Consider the following 20,890-nt stretch of genomic DNA (forward strand, 5'->3'; position numbering starts at 1 on the left):
AATTGAACTCCATAAAGAGTATATACATCAAATTATGATATGGTCAATATATGTAATAAAATGGTGGAAGTCTTAACCTAGTTCCTAAAAAATGGATAAAATTTGGATTAGAGAGAATATTGGAGAACTCAGAATTAGCAGATAGAGAAATTGGAATAAAGAAGTATGTGGGGTTCAGAAACACTAGAGTTCTAGCTTTTATTATATGGCTTTTAAGAAATGTCTTATGTGGCTCCAATAAGTTTTCAAATTATCAAGCAGAGTTCTAATAATAAGATACAAGGATCACATATTAATAAGTATGACTACAGTTTTAAGAATTTTTGGAGCAAAGTCTCAATGATTTATACTCTAAGCCTGGTTGTTTAATCTGTATCTGGAGTGCATTAATCATTGATAGCTTCCCCTGTGTTTTAGCAATAAATAATCTGCCTGTAATGCAGGAAGTATGGGATATGCAGGTTCGATTCCCTGGGTCAGGAGGATCCCCTGGAAAAGGAAATAGCGACCCAATCCAGTATTCTTCCCTGGAAAATTCCATGACAGAGGAGCCTGGCGGGCTACAGTTCATGGGGTCGCAAAGAATCAGACACGACAGAGCACACCTACAAACACTCACAGTAACTTAAGGAAATATCCTACCACCTCAGGAAAAGATGGCTTTACCCACCACACCCTTCATCTGTTACCCTTAACTCTTCTAATTACAAAACAGAATGCAAACATTGAGATTAAACAGGCAAGTTTTATTATCAAATGTAACAATTCTACAAAAATTCAGTAGTATTGTAGTATTACTGCCTATCTTAAAGTCTTTCAGAGCTCTGGGCAAACAGCATCTTAAGGCAGCCAAGTATAAAGAACTATTTTTATGATCTTAAGTGCCAGTTATCACCAATTTTCACACAACATGGTTTTTCTTATTTTTCCTACTGCAGTTAAATGGACATTACTGGTCAGTGAAGAGGGACTGTTTGGCTTTCCATTTAAGGTATTAATCAAAATAATGCAAAGTAAATAAAAATAGCAGCCACATAAATCTGTATGGCATTGCATTCAAGCTAAGGACATTAAGAGGAACTTAAAGGAACATGTGCACTCGGTTAATCAAATTCGGTTTTTCTCTTTGGAGTTACACGAGGCAGCAGTACTACGTAGCTAGTGTCTACTATTGCACTTCTGGAGCATAAACACAGCTAAACCACAGTGCCACACACCGACAGCAGCACCTGTTCTCATCACATCAGTGTTCACCTCTCAGTCTAGCATGCTGACTATAACCCTAGGCTTTTTAAAAGTTTTAATTATTCGACAGTTAAGGCATTAGAGAAAAAGGATTAAGGCTATCTTATTATATACAAGCATTCACTTCAGTTAGTATATTGCTTTCTAGAATACATTGTTCAAATATTCTCATTTGTGATATTAAAAACTATGGAATTTCTTATTAAAGTCCGAAGCATCAATAACGGGAAAAGTACAGTATAAAATAATACATACGAAGCCACAGTATTCAGTTACAGTTCAAACTAGAAATTAATAACTACACATAGCTGCTTCATTTTTGGTTTTATATTTTGGCCCCTAGTTCATTTTTATTTACAACTGATACCCACTGAGAAAAAAAATGCAACTTTTAAACTATGTATGTTTTGTGATGGGTGTGCCATTTCTTCTCACTTTTCCAAGGTGTTTTAAAAATAGTTTTTGGTGGCTTTTAACTGTAAGACATTATGATGGCCAAGAGCCATTTCTTGCTGTAAGTCTGGGACTTACATACTCCAAGACCTTATTCTTACTTCAGAAGAGCACATGATTGTGCAGAAGATGGGAAGAAGAGTGGGAACACACAAAAATGGAGCTTCCATAAAAGAGTTCCTGGTGGAGATGGCAGATGTCAGTGGAGTATTTTTCCCCCCAAGACTTAAAACTTAGGAAACACCTATGATGCCATATTAGCTGGTAGTAGTGGAGACACCCGATTTCAAATTCACATTTTAAATGCCTGTTTGCAGTGAGCAAGGAGCCAAGCATGCTGCTTGCAATGAGAATTTGGCTTCACTGGCTCAAATTTTTCATTCCACCAAAAGATAGGGCATTCGCCCACCGTCCAATGATGTTTGCTGAAAATACTGCAGCCTGAGTGTAGACAAACTTCTCCTGAAGTTGCTGGAAGTTGTCTTATGTCTGAAGGTTTCAAGATCCCCATACATCTTTCAAACACTGAAAAAAAAAAAAGAACAAAAGAAAAAATTATAGTCTCTCAATTTTACAATTCTTAGTTGCCGTAAAAAAGATTCTGAATTCTAAAAGGTCTAAAAGTCTTAAAAGGATTCCAAATTTTTATTTTACACAGACATAATTGGTATTTACACAGCAAATTCTCAGGGAATACACTGCTGACAAGTGAAGTTTATGTGATAACTGGCATTTCTACAATACCCTAGCCATATTATCATGCATGGAATAATGTGTGTTTTTACCTCCCCACTTAAATCTTTTGTGAGGAGACTATTCTCTTCATTCCTTATTCTGGGTCCCCAGGTTATCCGAGCATTTTAGTGATAGTGGAGGTTCAATAATATTTTTTAAATAAATCGAGCCATTAAGACAAAAATTTGATATTCAATTCTAATGTAAGAAATTTCCAAAAAAATTCAAACAAGAATATTTGTATCAGTAAGAAGCACCGAGAGGGGACTCCCCTGGTGGTCCAGTGGTTAAGACTCCATGCTTTCAAAGCAGGGGGCACAGTTTCATAGCTGGTGGGAGAATTAACCACACATGCCAAATGGTGTGGCCAAAAGAAAGAAAAAAAAAAAAAGCACTAAATAATGACACTGTAGCAAAAAAGTTCTATATGTCAGCGACTAATCTATAAAAACCACCTTTATGTGGACTATTTCATCCTTACAACCACCCTATTATATTGCCATGTCACCCCCATTTTACAGATGGGAAACCTGAGGCACAGAGCAATTAAGCCAATAATTGGAAGATCTAGAATATGAATGCAAATTGGTTCTTCTGTGCTATTTACTTATATCCCACACACAATCTTTAAAATGAAAACTAACTAGGCATGTGTATACTTTCACATGTAAATGAGAAACAGAAATAAAGATAGAAATACAGTTCTTCAGAGTTTAGTTCTGTTCATATGGCCAATTTGTAATTGTGGTTAATCCTAGATTTGTTTTAAAAGCAGATTCTGGGACTTCCGTGGTAGTCCAGTGGCTAAGACTGTGCTCCCAATGCAGAGGGCCCCGGGTTGGATCCCTGGTCAGGGAACCAGGTCCCACATGCCACAATTAGGAGTTTGCACACTGCAATGAAAATCAAAATCCTGTGTGCCACAACTAAGACTCAGCATATAGACCAAAAAAAAAAAAAAAAGATTTCAAAACTGGAATACAGATTTAGATTCAGGTACTCTTAAGAATAGAGAAACTTTTGTTTCTTTGTTAGAATTCATTTTTAAATGTGGTTTTCAAAGGGACCATAATTTAGCACTTAGCTTTAAAATACTATGCATTGAAACCTGCTCTTTGGATACTAAATTTGGATACGAAAATCTCTATCAATGACCCGACATTATTACTGTTGTCCAATATCTATTTTGTCTATCTTTTGGCCATAGCACCTGATTTTCCTTAAATGACTGCCCCGCCCCCAATCTCAAGGCCATAAAGAGGCGACTTTACCACTGAGCCCAACAAGTGACCCAGATATAGCTCATTAGAGTCCTGTGTGTCCTTGGCCACAATGGTTTCAGAGAGGGACTTAAGGTGAGGCCAGTGACACTTATGCCCTGGCTTCCTCTGGACTCGGCAATGGAATGGTGGCCAGCCATGATTTGCTGCAAGTGTGGCACAAAGAGAGCTGGGCTGAGAGAGGCCTTGGATGCAGCCAAGTTGGTCAACTATGGACCTGTCTGTTATCAGAGTCAATGAATTCACCTTCCTCATTCTCAGCTCAGACTACTAGTATTCCAGTAGGAAATCACTGTAGATGCTGAAAGTTATACCTTCGTGTTTTGTGAAAATGTGGACAAGTTCTGAAAAAATTAAAAGCTTAACTTTCTCAGACCTGCCTTTTAATCCCCATGGTATCCAATGGAATTTTAGAATTTAGCAATGCAACTGTAGATTCCTAGCTGTCAACAACAACAACAACAAAAGAAAATCTCAGACGGATAAGGAGAAAATGTTTCATATTCCTCTATAGCTGCAGAAAAGCAAATACTCTTATGCAAAGACAATTTTTAAGGTACAACTGCATATTTGTCTTTCCTTTCTAGTAAGATCTGCGTCAAAACATATAATGCTGTATTTTGCACTAAGTTGTCATTAAAAGTTCTATGTACATTTACAAAGAATTCTTTTAAGATATTTGGTTTCACCAACTGGTGTCATGTCCTATGGAATGAACCTACATCCCCTAAAAAGAAAAAAATGCCTGTAACTCTGATTACAGAGTCCCCTACATAAGAACCTTCAAATTGCAAACTTTCAAAGATGCAAACGTGTGTTAGAGACCTGATGGCACTGGAAGCCCAGAGAAAGGACAAAGAGAGAAAAGAGGGAAGAAGTAAACAGAGAACTGAAGAGATTCACGACGCAGGAGGTGGTGAGGGGATTTTGTTTATTTGAGGAGGCACCGTTAGTCTTTGAGGCACAGCAGGAGTTTGCAGCAGCCATTCAGAATGCAATCCAGCGCTACTGTGTCATCTATGACGAGAAAAAACAGCTAGTAGCCAGACGTCGCTGGATCGTTTTTTTTCAACAGGGTAGACAGAAGCTAATCCAGCAAAGAACCAGATCCTGTGCCATCAGCGTCAGGTGTACGAGGGAAGCTGCAGCTTGCCCTACGTCTCCTATTGCTGCCAGTCCTTCGGCTGCCCCACCTCCCGTCCCTCCTCTGGTCAGTAGCTGCCCTTGTCTGCTCACTCCACGCCAGCCCGTGTGCCAGCTGCCCTACTGTACTGCTGTACTTTTCAAGGCACTGTATGGTAAGACAGAAAATGTTTTATTTCTCATGTTTGTTTTTTATGTATTATTTGTGTGAAAAGCATTATAAGTCTATTATAGTACCGTACTATATAGCTAATTGTGTTAGTTGGGTATCTAGGCTAACTTTGTTGGACTTACTAACAAACTGGACTTAAAAAAAAGTACTCTCGGAACAGAACTTGTTCGTATGTAGGGGACTGTGTGTAGTTGTAATATTTCATTTCCTCCCAGTAATTTTGACATCTCTCTTCTGAAAAGTGTAATTCATAGTTGGGATCTTTTATTAGGACAGAAGAACAGTTTCTTCTTCCTTTAAGATAAAATAAAACCCGTAACTCAAATTCTTTAATCAAAGAAAGGCTGTTTGTCAGTTGAGTCAAAAGAATCAATATTTGTCATTCTGGCCCATTTTTATAATCCTAGTTGGAGGAGGAAGAGAGAAGTTTTGTCCAATTTTCAAAGCTGCTCTTTTTATTCAAAAGATATCTTGAATTTTTGGGCCAGAAACTAAAATATCAGCCACTATATTGATCCAAAAGAAAAAAACAACTTTTTTTTCAATCCACAAAGTAATCCAAACTATATATTTAAGAGACCAAAAATAAAAAAATACCCTTCAGGACTTCCTGGAGGCCCCATGGTTAAGAATTCACCAAGTAAAGCAGGAGACGCAGGTTCGATCCCTGCTGCAGAAGATCCCACACGCTGCAGGGCGACTAAGCCCATGTGCCACAGCTACCGCCCGCCAGCCCCTACTGCTGGGATTGCCATTGCAACTGCTGAGGCCCGAGCGCACGGAGCCTGTGCTCAGCACAAGGGAAGCCACCGAAACGTGAAGTCTGGAAAGTAGCCTCTAATCACTGCAACCAGAGAAAGCCCAAGTACAGCAACAAAGACCCAGTGTAGCCAAAAAAAGAGAAAAAACACACCTATTCAAATGAGAGCTACACTGAGATTTGTTTTGTTTTGTTTTCCATAGAACTTAGGTGCTGTGACAATACCAGGCTTAATGTATTACAAGAGCTTCCAAAAATACCTTGTATACAGACAAAACTTTTCACACACACACACACACACACAAGGAAACTAGAAGCACTTAATCTTGGACTTTCCAGCTTTCAGAACCCTGTGAGAGACTAAACGTTTGTCATTTATAAGCCAGCCAAGTCCACAGAATTGTGTTAAGACAGCCTGAATGGATGAAGCCATTTGCCAAGAGATCAAAATTGATACCAGCAGGGAGGTCGCCATGAAACTTCATGGGAGGGATCTTCACTTCCATGTACTCTGTCTTAACACCTACTACCCCAGTCTAACCACAAGAAAAAATTAAATCCAACTAAAGGACAGCCCACAAGACTTCAAGAGCAGTATAAAGCAGAACTGTCAAGGCCAAGAAAACAACCTAAGACTGGGACACTAACACAGGCCAGAGGACACCAAAGAGACAACCAACTAAATGTGAAATCTTAGACTGGATCCTGGAGTAGAAAAAGGACATTAACGAAAACACTAGTAAAACCTGAAAAAGTCTGCAATGTAGATAGTAGTCTGCCCCTGTAATGATTATTGTGATCATAGCAACAAAATAGGTACTTGTATACAGAAAGAACCTTAGTTTGTGTAACTTTATACTCATTAATCCACCTGATTCTTAACACCCAAAAATGTTACATATGTAGAAGTTATTTTTTTCCCCAATTTTTACAAAGAAGGGAACTGTCCCCTCTAAAGAATTATCATCTCCTTATGTATGCAAAATGTAGTTGTAAATATAGTTAGGGAGCACTTGTTGACAAATTTAAATTTATGAGCTGACCCTGCCCTTTGAGATCCTAAGAGTGTGAGACTTGAAGCTCACAGTGAAAGTTGGGGCGACAAGAACTCTGGCCATGTGAGGAGGCATTTTTCCAGCCAGTCATCACAACCTCCTTCTCTGAAGTGCCCCTTGGGCATCTTTAATAGCCTGTGAGCTGTCCTTAGGGGTTTCCTAGGACCAAAAAAGCAGGCATTATCTTTTGGGGGGCAGTCTGCAAATATAGGCTCCTTTGAGATGACAAGGCTACAGGAAAAGACAGACAGTGTGACTTCTTTACCAGGCCTCACCATGGGCTTTGGTTACCTTTATCTGATTCTATAACCAGCAGTGACATTGTTCTTTCAGTGCATTTTTACAGCAACATACTAGTTTCCTGTGGCTACTGTAACAAATTACTACAAACTGGTTACTTAAAACAAGGGGAAATTTATTCTTAACAATTCTGGAGGCCAGAGGTCAGAAATGAAGGTGTCAGCCAGGCCGCACACCCCCCAGAGGGTAGGGTGCAGGAAAAAATCTACTTTTGGCCTCTTCCAAGTTCTGCTGGCTACAGGTGTTCCGTGCCTTGCATCCACCTGATTGTAATCTCTCGTAGTTATACCTCCACCTCCTCTCTCATGTGTCTACCTGATCTCTGTCTGTCTCTTTCTTATAATCGCGCTTAGGGTCCACCCAGGTAATCCAAAATAAACTCCTCCTCTCGAGATCCTTAATTACATCTTTTGGGAGGTAAGGCAAAAGACACGGGTTCCAGGAATTAGGATGCAGACATTCTGCATCACTGTTCAGTTCAACGCGAACACTTACTGCTGTGCTCTCATTTGCCCAAAGCACCAAGAGTGAAGCTGAAGCTGTGGGTCTTTGATCAGCTTGGTCACTAGTTGTACGACTTGTGAAAATCGTCTAATCCCTCTGGATTTCATCTCCTCTGACACATGGGGCCAAGGTACATGTCCTGAGCCCTCACAGGGCTGTGCTGAAACTCCAAGGAGACTGCAGATATAAAAGTGCTCTCAGAGCACAAGCCACTCTATTGGTGTCAAAGATGACTACTGATAATGAATTTAATATGCATGTGGATGAGGAGAAAAATATACAAATATACAGTCACAGTAAAAGGTTAAGGGGAAAGAAACAGGTTCAAAATTCCTAGAGGGCATATAAAAAAAGAATTTGAAAAGAATCATTCACTGTAGCTATTTCTAGACGGTGGGATGATTACTGATTTCCTTGTAACTGTCTATATGTTTCAAATTCTTTACAAGGAGCACAAATACTTTTATGATCCTTACTTCCCAAGGTTGTTGATATAATTAAATGAGATAACTTATGCCAAGTATTTCATACAGTACTCCATGTGAGTTTTTAAAAATCCTCAATATAAAGGCAGATTAATCTGATGTTAAATGCAAAAGCCTGGACTTTAACAAAGGACCTGATTTGTTATCCTACCATGACCCCAAATATACAAACGTTAGGATAGAATTTGGAGAAGGAAATGGCAACCCACTCCAGTGTTCTTGCCTGGAGAATCCCGGGGACAAGGGAGCCTGGTGGGCTGCCGTCTATGGGGTCGCACAGAGTCGGACACAACTGAAGTGACTTAGCAGCAGCAGGATAGAATTAGAGGTACTGAGTAATGGTCATAGTCAATTTAGGATATTTCAAAACTTCGCACTTCTAGTCAGTTTTTTTCTGGTCGTGAGGCTTCTGGGATCTAGCTCCCTGATCAGGGATCGAATTTGGGTTCTGGCAGTGCAAGTGTCAAGCCCTAACCATTAGACGACCAGAGAATTCCCCAATTCTAGGCATTCCTTATTCAAAACACGTACTTTGTGCACAGTATGCTGGTCAAGTTCACAGGCAGCATCAGGGAGATGAACAAAGAACACCTGAAGTGCTCTCATCGCCGTGTGCTAGAAAACGCAGTGCGCTGGGCTGTGGACCAGAAAATTCATTCACATTACCATGGATGTGGGCCCTTTGACAGCATCTTGAAACCTCACTGAAAATGGCAGAGAAATCAGTGCGCTGGGCTGTGGACCAGAAAATTCATTCACATTACCATGGATGTGGGCCCTTTGACAGCATCTTGAAACCTCACTGAAAATGGCAGAGAATCAACACTTCCAAGCCAGAACTGGGGCTTCTACAACTTCAGAGTGATAGACTAAGACCCCCAACTGTCATTTTCTCAAACACAACACTGCAATGACAACATTTTTTTCTAATTTAGAATCCATGTGATTGAAGCCCACATAGTCCTTGGCCATGAAAATGGTTACCAAAAAATTTGAAAATGACATGCCAACAAACCAATTTCAGTAACCCAATTAAAAAAAACAACAAAAAAAAGAAAGAAGCCGCACTAATTCCTGACCATGTCCTTCCTTATAACTAGCTCTTTTAAGGAGATTCACACACAATGTTAATATTTTTTAAGGGAAGGTTAATTTAACTTATATGCAGAGTACATCATGAGAAATGCTGGGCTGGAAGAAGCACAAGCTGGAATCAAGATTGCTGGGAGAAATATCAATAACCTCAGATATGCAGATGACACCACCCTTATGGCAGAAAGTGAAGAGGAACTAAAAAGCTTCTTGATGAAAGTGAAAGAGGAGAATGAAAAAGTTGGCTTAAATCTCAGCATTTAGAAAATGAAGATCATGGCATCTGGTCCCATCACTTCATGGCAAATAGATGGGGAAAACAGTGGAAACAGTGTCAGACTTTATTTTTTTTGGCTCCAAAATCACTGCAGATGGTGACTGCAGCCATGAAGTTAAAAGATGCTTACTCCTTGGAAGGAAAGTTATGATCAACCTAGATAGCATATTCAAAAGCAGAGACATTACTTTGCCAACAAAGGTCCGTCTAGTCAAGGCTATGGTTTTTCCAGTGGTCATGTATGGGTGTTAGAGTTGGACTGTGAAGAAAGCTGAGCACTGAAGAATTGATGCTTTTGAACTGTGGTGTTGGAGAAGACTCTTGAGAGTCCCTTGGACTGCAAGGAGATCCAACCAGTCCATCCTAAAGGAGATCAGTCCTGGGTGTTCATTGGAAGAACTGATGCTGAAGCTGAAACTCCAATACTTTGGCCACCTCATGCGAAGAGTTGACTCATTAGAAAAGACTCTGATGCTGGGAGGGATTGGGGGCAGGAGGAGAAGGGGATGACAGAGGATGAGATGGCTGAATGACATCACTGACTCGATGCACATGAGTTTGAGTGAACTCCAGGAGTTGGTGATGAACGGGGAGGCCTGGCGTGCTGCGATTCATGGGGTTGCAAAGAGTCAGACACGACTGAGCGACTGAACTGAACTGAATTAGTAGGGAGAAAAAATTATTCAAAAAGCTATCAGAATCCTTTTCCTCTAGGTTTAGTTTTAGAAGAGGAGGAAGACATGCAACAAAAACCTTGCAATCATTTTGGAATGAGGCATACTTAAAAGTATACCCAGATGAACTTTAAAAAACATTAGGCTAAGTGAAATAAGTCAGCCATGAAAGAACAAATACTGTGTTATTCCATTTATAAGGTAACTACAATAGTCAAGTGCACAGAAACATAAAAGAGAATAATGGTTTCCAGGGAGCTAGGGAAAGAGGAATAGGAGATTATGTTTAATGTTATTTAGAGTTCAGCATGAGAAGGTAAAAAGTTCAGGAGCTAGATGTTGCAAACAATGTGGATGTACTTAATGCCATGAACTGTACACTTAAAAAATGATTAAAATCGTATTATGTTATATATTATTTTACCACAACTTTAGAAAAGAGAAACTAGGAAAAAAAGTATAACCAACTTAATAGAGTTATCATATGACTCAGTGTTTCTATTCCTAAATATATACCCAAAATAATTTAAAATATTCAAATATTTGTACATAATTATTCATATCAGCACTATTTACAATACCCAGAAGGTGGAATTAGCCCATAAACCCATCAATAGATATATGGGGGAAAAAAAAAATCTCATATAGCCATACAATGGAATATTCAGTTCACTCAGTAGTGTCTGACTTTTTGTGACCTCATGGACTGCAGCACGCCAGGCTTCCCTGTCCATCACCAACTCTGGGAGCTTGCTGAAACTCATGTCCATCGAGCCAGAATATTAATTCTGACTTGATACAATGGAATATTAATCAATCACAAAAATAGGAATGAAGTACTGATACATACTATAACATGGATAAACCTCAAAAACATGTGAAATGAAGTAGATTGGTTGCCAGGTCTATTGGGAGGGAAAACTGGGAGCTATTGCTTAATGGGTATGGGATTTTCTTTCAGAGTTGATAAAATGTTTTGGAACTAGACAGAAATAGTGGTCGCGCAATATTGCAAATACACTAAATATCATTTAACTGTATACTTTAAAATAATTTCCAAATGGAAAAGTTTTCCCTATGCCAAAACAACATACAACCGTTTCCATATATATTGCTTAGATACTACACTTAGACGACAATCTTAACTTCAGTCTCCATTCCTTCCAAGATTTCTGTCATTTCTTATATCACATAAAGGGAAGAGAAGTCCCACCTGACTTAAAAAACATCAAGATTCTTGATCTCTCTTTGTTAGGCCCTTTATAATTTAACTTCCACAGCATGGAGCCTTACCTTCTTTTCTGAGGATGATCTAACTGCTGGGGCCCTTAAATACAAACCCATTCTTTGGATAGAGTCCTGGCCTGGTCACTTGTGTGTACAAGTCCATCCTCGGTTGCATACTAAAATGCAAGTTAAAACAAACAGGATCAAAAGATGGACAAACTATCACTACAGACGGTTAGTATTTCAACTGAATAGTTTTACCAACTGAATTATATACAGGACATTAAAACCATAGGAAACAAGTTAACGCTGATACAAGACATCTACGTAACTGTGAATCTCAAATCGTTTCTTACTTAACATGTCTAAATACCATATAAATCTCTTCTAAGCGGGAAGTTAGATGAACATGCAGACAGAAAAAGAACAGAGTACCACAACATTACCAAACAATTCAGATCTTGTTAACAATACAGTTTCCATGACACCACAAGCATTAGCTATATTTGTAATATCAATCTAGTTCTCTCAGCAGTGCAGCAAGTTAAAAGCAGTAAGTGGCCCAAAGAGATAATGATTAAAGTCAGTACTTAGAGGAGAAAAAAAAATTAGCACTATTGAAAATGCAAAGCCACTGACAGCAAAGGTTAATGCAAAGGGCAAATGAAAAAGTTAAAGGACTAATATAAGGATACCTAAGAGCCCATTTCAGAATAAGAGGTCCATCAACTAAAGTAAAGACAAAGATTTATTTCCACGAACAGAATGATATCCTCATCACTAAATATTTTTATAGTAGTTTGCCTTCATAAATTCTCATTCTATTAATTTCACTTATCAAAATGGGCCTCACTCAGGTTAATTTACAAAAATGCAGATTTGATAGCAGAACCTATATCCTGCATCTTGCTTTAGTATCACAATTCTTCTCTTTTTGTAAATCAGCCCTTTCCAGCCCCTTCAACCCCAAATCAAATAAGGAAAAATTAAGTGGGAGTAGTTTTATAGAAAGAATTTTGCTGAGGAAAGGGGAACCATATATCTAAAAATTAAAAGTAACATTTATAAAAATGACATATGCCATTATTATATATATATGTATGTTTTAAAAGACAGAATCAGAAACCATAAAGAGATTTCATTCATTCAAACAATTATTACCAAGGATTTGATATTATTACCTACATAAATAAATTATGTAATTATGTAGGATAAATTTTAAGTAACCAGAAATCAAATGAAAACCTCCCAATAAATAAGCAACAGCAATAAAGGCCCCATATATAAAGACAGACATAAAGATTACACTTCAGAACAATTTTTTTAAAAAAGTCATCCATTGATATTTTTATTTTGTGACAAAGACATATCTAAAAGAACCTAGAGCTTCATGGTGAGTGGCCATTACTAAAATAACTGAGAAAAGGCAAAAAGAATAAGAAGGCAAGGACTCTTAAAGACAGCAGAAGATATAAACTTTTATGTAAGAGTGACATGAAATTAGATTATATACAAAAGATTTTGAATGTATGCATTTTAACTACCTTAAAACTATTCAAGAATAATTTGATATGCTGAATTAGATAACTGAGGTTCCTATGTAATCCTAATTTATCTATCCAGTTCATAAATTCCAAGCACTTCAGAAATGAAGGCAAATGTCTTGAGACAAAATAGCTTTGCAGAATCTTTTTGCTTCTGATTATACTAGGTCTGCTCCAACACTGAATAATTCCCTAGAGGCTACTAGAAGATAAAATAACTTCAATCTGTAGTAGTTTATCTTAATTTTGAAGCCTGTAAATCTTTTAGCCATAAATCTAGAAATAACTACTATTATGTGTTTGTGGTTTAATGAATACCCGTAAGAAGAGCAGTTTCGTTTACTCTCATACAGTTTATATGTATGACCACTTAATGCTATTCAGTTTGAATGTAATAAAAATTAGTCAAAACAACTGGAAAATCATGGGAGAAAACACAAAACTCAAATGTATTCTCCATGTGATTTTATCTTTTCAATAGCCATTGGTAAAATTCTCTCTTCGTAATCTAGTGAATCAGATATGAAGTTTGGGAAGCAACTATTTACCATTCCAAAGGATTCCAACAGGTAGGGAAGAAGCAAAGTATCTGCTGATCTCTGAAAAATAGCTTATGTCTGCAAAGAATGTGCTAAGCCAAGCAGTAACAAAACATAACTTTTGTCCAATTTCATTCAGTCTTTCACTATCAGACATAGATTTTCTTCAATTGTCAAAAAATATCCCATGATGGTAACTTGGTAGGTTTGGGGCATCCCCACTGACATTGCTTTAGCTGAGCTCCACAATCCTCCACAATTTATGGATTTGTTGTTGTTGTTCAGTCGCCAAGTCATGTCCAACTCTTTGCGACTCCATGGTTCATGGATACCAACCTTGTAAACCTATTCTAGGAGTGTGAGTGTAACTGCGCCTGCGGGCAACACCCTTACCGTGTTGTACGGTTAACGCTTCACGACTTGATGATTAGGCCTACAAGTGCTTCTCAACTAATGACTCAAGCAAGGCTCAGCTCCAAGAGGAAAGACCATTTTTGCTTTTAGTGCAAGTAAAGACTGCAAGATACTGATTTTTAGACATTGTAGGGAAGAAGGAGTTTGGGTCTAACCATGTGATTTAAGGAAGGAAAAGTATCCTCTCAGGTGAGATGAGAATGAGAAGACTTTGCTTGCTTTTAACAAGCTCTTACCAAAAATCAAAGAACAACTGATGGACACAGGTAGCGTTAGAAAAATGGGACAGAGTAAAAATCAGTTTCATTAGTTATCATAAAAGAAACACTTCCTACAGCTCTTTTCAAAAGAGTTACCATCTAAAGATTCATTGAGTCACCCTTGTTTCTTCCATACCAGGCAGAAAGGACTCAGACTACTTTTTAAATACTCAAACTCTATTTTTTCGTTAGTCAACAATTTGACTTTGAAGAAAATTCCTTCTTAGCCAATCTTATTCTAGATGGAAAGACCCACACCACTGTGTGCATAAACAGCTTTCTCAAAGTGCCCAACTGAAAGAGAGAAAAAGAAAAGCACCTAAAATTAAGTGGAAGTAATTAAAATAGCATGGAAGAGCCCTAGATGAGTTTGAAGTAAGCACTCAGATAACGAATGCCCCAACTCTGGTTCTTCATAAAGCAAATCTATTTAAAAGCGTTTGTACACATGAGTTTCAGAGAATATCCTGGCTGCATTCTTTAGGCACATCAGCTTAAGTAATAAGGGCACTGAGTATTTTTCTTCTTCAAGGTACTGACCTGGTAACCTTGGAAGAAGTTAAGAATTTCCTTAACTCCAGTATTGTAGGCCAGGCCCTGCATTCTGACCACCGTGCCAGGCTGTGGAGGGACACCGCTAAGATTAGCAGCTGTAGGGAAGTAGCCAAGACTATTGGGCGAACCTGGGGGGCTAAAGGGAGAGAAAGCACAATGAACCAATAGAAACAGACAATGTCTAATATTTACTCTAAACACAATAGTTACTTAAAGAAACACTTTCTCAAGGTGACCCTTCTTAGAATTCTCAGTTCTCTCTCCCAAGGCAGGTAAGTACACCACAACTATTCTGTCCCCCGTTTCTACAAAAGCCCAAAGTTGGAAAGAAAGACAGAAGGGTTAATGCAGAGTTAAATGCAAGGTGTCCCCAAAGATCCGGTTCTGTCCGAGATTCTTAGAGAAGGAAGGAGAGAAGGAAACTTCTGCAGCCACTCAACCACAAAGCACCACTTCCAAAGCCCAGCTCATTGATGATTAACTGGCTAGTTACCAGGAATACTAAGGCAAGGAAAGTCATGAACGCAGAGGAATAACAGAAACCATAGCCAGAGACCAAAAGGTATACAAAATGATTGCTCCAAAGCACACACTGTTCTATCCCTGTATACAGCAGATGCACAACACAGTTAAGTACAGAACAACGTGAGAGCAAAGTGCTATAGCACCCATGAGTTATTTCTCCCAACTGAACTGAAAAAAAAAAAGTGTGTATTGGTAAACTGGAAGGGATGCATAACAAATTACATTAACCACCATTAACATGAGGGGAAACTGATGGTGGGTCCTTTTAGTGTATCTGCAACAATTACCGCCAAGAAACACAAGCCACGTGAATAACTAATCATTCTTTATGTAGTAACTCAAATGATTACCATATTATGAAATTAGTTTCACCATGTCCCATACCAATCTGTTTTTCACAATTAGTTGCCCGATACTCATATATGCATAGGGATTTTTTTATAAGTCATTAGCTTAAAAGAGCACTAAAGATACACAGCTTTAGATTATTAACACAAATCATTCTAAGTAGGTAATTATCCACTTCAAAGACTAAAGACATAATGAAAGGGACTAAAAATTGAGATTATCTAGCCTACATAATCCTAACTGATGGGTTAACAGGAATGATACCAGATGGTGAATCCAATCCTAGCCTCCATTTTACTAGCACAGTAAGCCTGAGCAAGTCACTTAATTTTATCGTTTCTTAAATGGGAATGAAAACATTTCCTAGTTTCACAGAATTGTCCTTCAGCATCAATGACTTAACGTATCGAAATACTCCACAAACCATAAAACGCAGTAATTTGTTGTTCTGTTATTATTCTCACTCTTGCTATTTCCATCCCCATTCTTCCATTTCATCATATCTAAAATATGGAAGCCTGAAAATATTACTTGACATCAAGCTGCCCATAATCTAAGTCTCTAAAACAGTAATTCTCAACTCATCTGCATATTTGAGTTACTTGGAGAGATTTTTACAACTCTCTCCAAGAAGAGTCTGTTTAGAGACCAAAAGTCAATCCATGTATAACTGTGAGAGCAGAGAGGGAATGCTGATCTTTAGGGCTGAGAGGGACTTTAGCCATCATTCAGCCACACCTTCTTGTTTTCACAGAGGTAGAAACGGAAACTAAGAGTTAAATGATTTCCCGAAGGTCACACAACCAGTTAGCTCTTCACAAAACCAAAGAACTACCCAGACTTCTTACCTCCTAGCTCAATGCTTCCCCCCATACAGGCAGCATTCATTCAAAGCAGCAAGGTTAGAAATATAAGATCAATGCACAAAATAAATCAATTACATTTCTGTATACTACAATAGGGCTTCCCTTGTGGCTCAGCTGGTAAAGAATCCACCTGCAATATGGGAGACTTGGGTTCAATCCCTGGTTTGCCCTAGAGAAGGGAAAGGCTACCCACTCCAGTATTCTGGCCTGGAAAATTCCGTGGACTATATATACAGTCTATGGGGTTGCAAAGAGTTGGACACGACTGATCGACTTTCACATATATACATACACTACAATGAACAACCTAAAAGTGAAATAAGGAAAGCAATCATTCACAACAGCATTAAAAGAACAAAATATTACAAAAAAAGTGACAAAGGAACAGCAAGACTTACACACTAAAAACTATGAAACATTGTTAAAAAATAGAAGTCATCAAAATAAATGGAAAGACAGTCCATGTTCATAAACAGACAATTTAATTTTGTTGAAATGGCAATACTCTAAATTGTATAGATTTGATGTAATAGCGATCATATTCTTTTTTTTCCCCCAGACATCAACAAAACTGAAGCTAAAACATACATGGAATTACAAATGACCAAGAACAGCCAAACTTTCTTGAAAAACAGCAAAGTATTTTGAATTTCCTAAAAACTTTACTAAACTTTGGTGTGGTACCTCCATAATGGTAGGCAAAGATCAATGGAATAGCATTTGAGAGGCCAGAAATAAACTCTTACATTTATGGTCAATTTATTTACTTGTTTGTTTGCCCATGGGATCCCAGTTCCCAGACCAAGGATGGAACCCAAGGCCCTCAGCAATGAAAGCATGGAGTCAACCATAGGACTCAACCGAAGTCCCTGGTCAACTGATTTTTGACAAGAGTTCTAAGACAATTTGATGAGAAAATAACTCTCTTCAGTAAATGGTGCTGAACAGTGAAATGTTCACATGCAAAAGGATGAATTTAGACTTCTACCTTACTCTGTATAAAAAACTAATTCAAGATGGATAATACACCTAAGTACAAGAGCTAACACAACAAAACTCTTATAAGAATATGTAGTAATACATTTTCATGACCTTGCATTCTATATGACAAAAGTACAAGTGAGAAAAGAAGAAATAAGTTGAACTGCATCAAAATTTAAAACTTTTGGGGAATTAGTCCCTGGTAGTTCAGATGATAAAGAATCTGCCTGCAATGCAGGAGACCTCGGTTCGATCCATCGGCTGGGAAGATCCCCTGGAGAAGGGAAAGGCTACCTACTCCAGTACTCTGGCCTGGAGAATTCCATGGACATACCAAGGGGTCACAAACAGTCAGACATGACTGAGCAACTAACACTTTCTACTTTGACTTTTTTCTTCTGGTGATCCAATTGTGAGGAATCCATGCTTTTACTATGTGGCATGGCCAGAAACAAAACCCACCAAAACTTAAAAACTTTTGTGCTTTAAAGGACATCATGAAGAAAATGAAAAGATAACCCACAGACTGGAAGAAAATATTTGTAAGTCATATAAGATGTCCTACTTAGAATATATACAGAAACTTTACAACTAAAAAACAGTAAGAAAAATTGCTCAATTAAAAAATGTACAAAGGACTTCAATAAACTTTTCTCCAAAGAAAACATGTGAATGGCTAGTAAGCACGTATAAAGTTGCTCAAAATCAATAGTTAAATAAATGTAAATTAAAACCATAATGAGACAGCAAATCCACACCCATGAAAATAGTTAAAAGAGCTGAAAAGGATGTAAAGAAAGGAAAAATGCCAAAACATTGTTAATGGGAATGTTAAGATGGTGAAGCCCCTTTGGAAAACAGTTTGGCTGTTTCTGAAAAGTTAAACATAAAGTTACCATATGACCCAGCAATTCTACTCCTATGTACATACCTAACTAAAGAAAGCTGAAAATCTAGGTCCACACAAAAACCTGAATGCAGATGTATACAGCATTATTAATAGAATAAACAACTCCAAGTGTCTGACAGCTGATGATAAACTCAATGTTGTATACTCCTACAATGGAATACTGTTTAACCATAAAAAGGAATGAAAACTGTTGATCCATATTACAACGTGAATGAACCTCAAAAACAGGCTAAATCAAAGAAACTAGTCATGAAAGACCACAAATGGCGTTATTCTGTTTATATGAAACATCTGAACAGGCAAATTCATAGGAACAGAAAATAGATTGGTAGTTATTTAGGGATGTAGAAGGGGCAAGTAAAGTGGGTAGAAGGGAAGTGAACTTGAGTTGTTACTAATGGACACCATGGTTCTTCTAGCGGTTACTCTGAAATTAAATTGTTAGAAGCACTTCCCTAGTGGTTCAGTGGTTAAGACTGTGTTTCCATTGCAGGGGGGTATGGGATCAATCCCTTGGTTGGGAAACTTAAGATCCCAACACTCTGCAAAAAAAAAAAGTCTCAGATGGACATAGTACCAATAACGTAACCGGTACTCAAAAGCTGCAAGGATTAAAAAACTGATAGAATCACAAAAGAACCCAAGGGTTAGGGTCCAAATGAATGAGTCAACCTAACACTGAACACCGAGTTCCTACAGGGCATGCAGAGACTGTATAAGCTAACAAGGAGACTGACCTTGAACTGCTAAGAAACCCTGCTGGGGCTGCCTGAACCAGCAAAGACCTGAGGGGAGGTGAGAAGAAATGAAGAGAAAAAGAAAACAGCATGGTGGGGGGTTCTCCTCGAAGGTTTATTTTCAAAAGACTACTAGAGCATCACAGTTATGCAGACACTGCTGCTGAGACTCAGTCAGCAGGTGACCCTGAGATCATGTTAAGAACCTTCTGGAGTGAGGCTCAGAGGGAGGGGATATATGTATACTTGTGGCTGGAGTCAAACACGTGAGTTATAAAGTGGAAGATCTCCTCCATGGGAGCACTCCACATTCTATGGATTTGAGTAATAACTCTCAAACTCAATCGGAGAAAAACTGGATTTCCCTGAGAAATTTATGACTTTCTTTCCTTTGAAATTATGAGTGTGCAATTCAAGTTTCCTCCTGCCCAAAGCCCATGATTGTTATGCCAATATTAATCGCCTAAGATTAATTTAATTGCCAGACTATCAAACATTTCCTATCTTATATTTTTAATCAAGTCTTAATTTATATCACAATTTTTTTTTCAAATACTCTGTATCCTAATACATCACTGCAAATTCTTTTTCAGCACAGGGAAAGATATATGAAAACAGTGAAGGCCAAGGTGTCTAACAACCAAGAAAACTATATACTCTTTTGAAAACAGTTCTCATAATACAATACTCTTTCATTTAACAATTACAAATTACTAAACATTGGCAACACGGATAGCATTCCAAAGTAGAAGCAGTTATAGCATGACAAAACAATGTGATGACTCGTCATATTTCTCTAGAGGACAGAGATCAAAAGCATTACCTACCTTATTAGAGAAAGAGGTTAAGGGAAAAGAAAATTAGAGAAGAGAATATACTCTCCTCTGAATGAGTCACAATACATCAACACATTAACACAGAAAACATCCTGAGGAGTCTTACAAAAAGAAATCTGGTTTCTACTTCCTTGCAAAATTACCACACTGAGTCTTGTTTAACAGTTATGAATGCGCTTAGTGACATAAAGACCCTATATTTGGAAAGTGACTGGAGAAACAACGTTTTAATCCTAGCAAGTATAAAGGCTGGAATCAATTTTCATTTGGAAATTTCTGAACTAACTTGTTCATCTGAAGTGAACAGTCTCAAGAAGGCTGACTTTGCAACATTCTTTTGAGCTTAATACTCATGTTAAAAAAAAAAAAAAAACTCATGTAGATGGACTGGGCAGTACACACGGATCCTCCATTTCTGTTAGCTCTTCTTAAAGGCTACAAGTCTCTTTCCAAGTGCATCTACCTCCTGGAGAAAGTTTAAGTAACCAACAAATATAAAAACACTTTGGAAGGAATAAAGAAATCTTTTGAGAATCTATTTCACCAAAATAGTAAGCAACTTTAGGTACTGTCAAATTGTTTGGTAGCTAAACTTAAATTTACTCCAATTACGTTAAAGATTACAAAAATTTAAACCCCCTACTACATTTATCATAATATGTTCCAAACACATGGTAAAGTTACAGACTTCTTACTCAAAACAAGAATTGTCCCCACAAAGCTTCATTTTACATTTGAAAACTACATCCAACACCAGAAATTATTTTAAAAGTAATCTTTTTGCTTGATTTAAAGCATAGAATGATAACTGATCTTACATATTTTGAGAACGACAGTTTAAAAAGTAGTATTCTGAGGAAAAGCTGTCGCTGAAGAAGCAAGCAAAACACACTGTGATCCATGCTATGTTACAACAATTTCCAGAGAGGCACATTTACAAAAGCTATTATTTTGGAAACTACTTTTGGGTTTT

General features: G+C 37.9%; 1 protein-coding gene across 7 annotated transcripts in view; it reads right to left on the reverse strand.

Moving 5' to 3' along the window:
* Positions 1–725: 725 nt before the first annotated feature.
* Positions 726–20,890, reverse strand: part of ESRP1 (epithelial splicing regulatory protein 1) — a 58,682-nt gene continuing 38,517 nt past the window's right edge. For 2 of the 7 annotated variants that reach the window (XM_027561514.1, XM_027561517.1), the window contains 3 exons: positions 14,700–14,850; positions 11,469–11,578; positions 726–2,223 (listed from right to left, as the gene is read on the reverse strand). In XM_027561514.1, the coding sequence (XP_027417315.1) occupies positions 11,504–11,578; positions 14,700–14,850 (226 nt within the window). In that variant the 3' untranslated portion in view covers positions 726–2,223; positions 11,469–11,503. The remainder of the gene's footprint in view (positions 2,224–11,468; positions 11,579–14,699; positions 14,851–20,890) is intronic. The other 5 variants (XM_027561521.1, XM_027561520.1, XM_027561515.1 and 2 more) reach the window with 4 other exon arrangements.

Source organism: Bos indicus x Bos taurus, chromosome 14 (genome assembly GCF_003369695.1).
Source record: "Bos indicus x Bos taurus breed Angus x Brahman F1 hybrid chromosome 14, Bos_hybrid_MaternalHap_v2.0, whole genome shotgun sequence".
Lineage (NCBI taxonomy): Eukaryota > Metazoa > Chordata > Mammalia > Artiodactyla > Bovidae > Bos > Bos indicus x Bos taurus.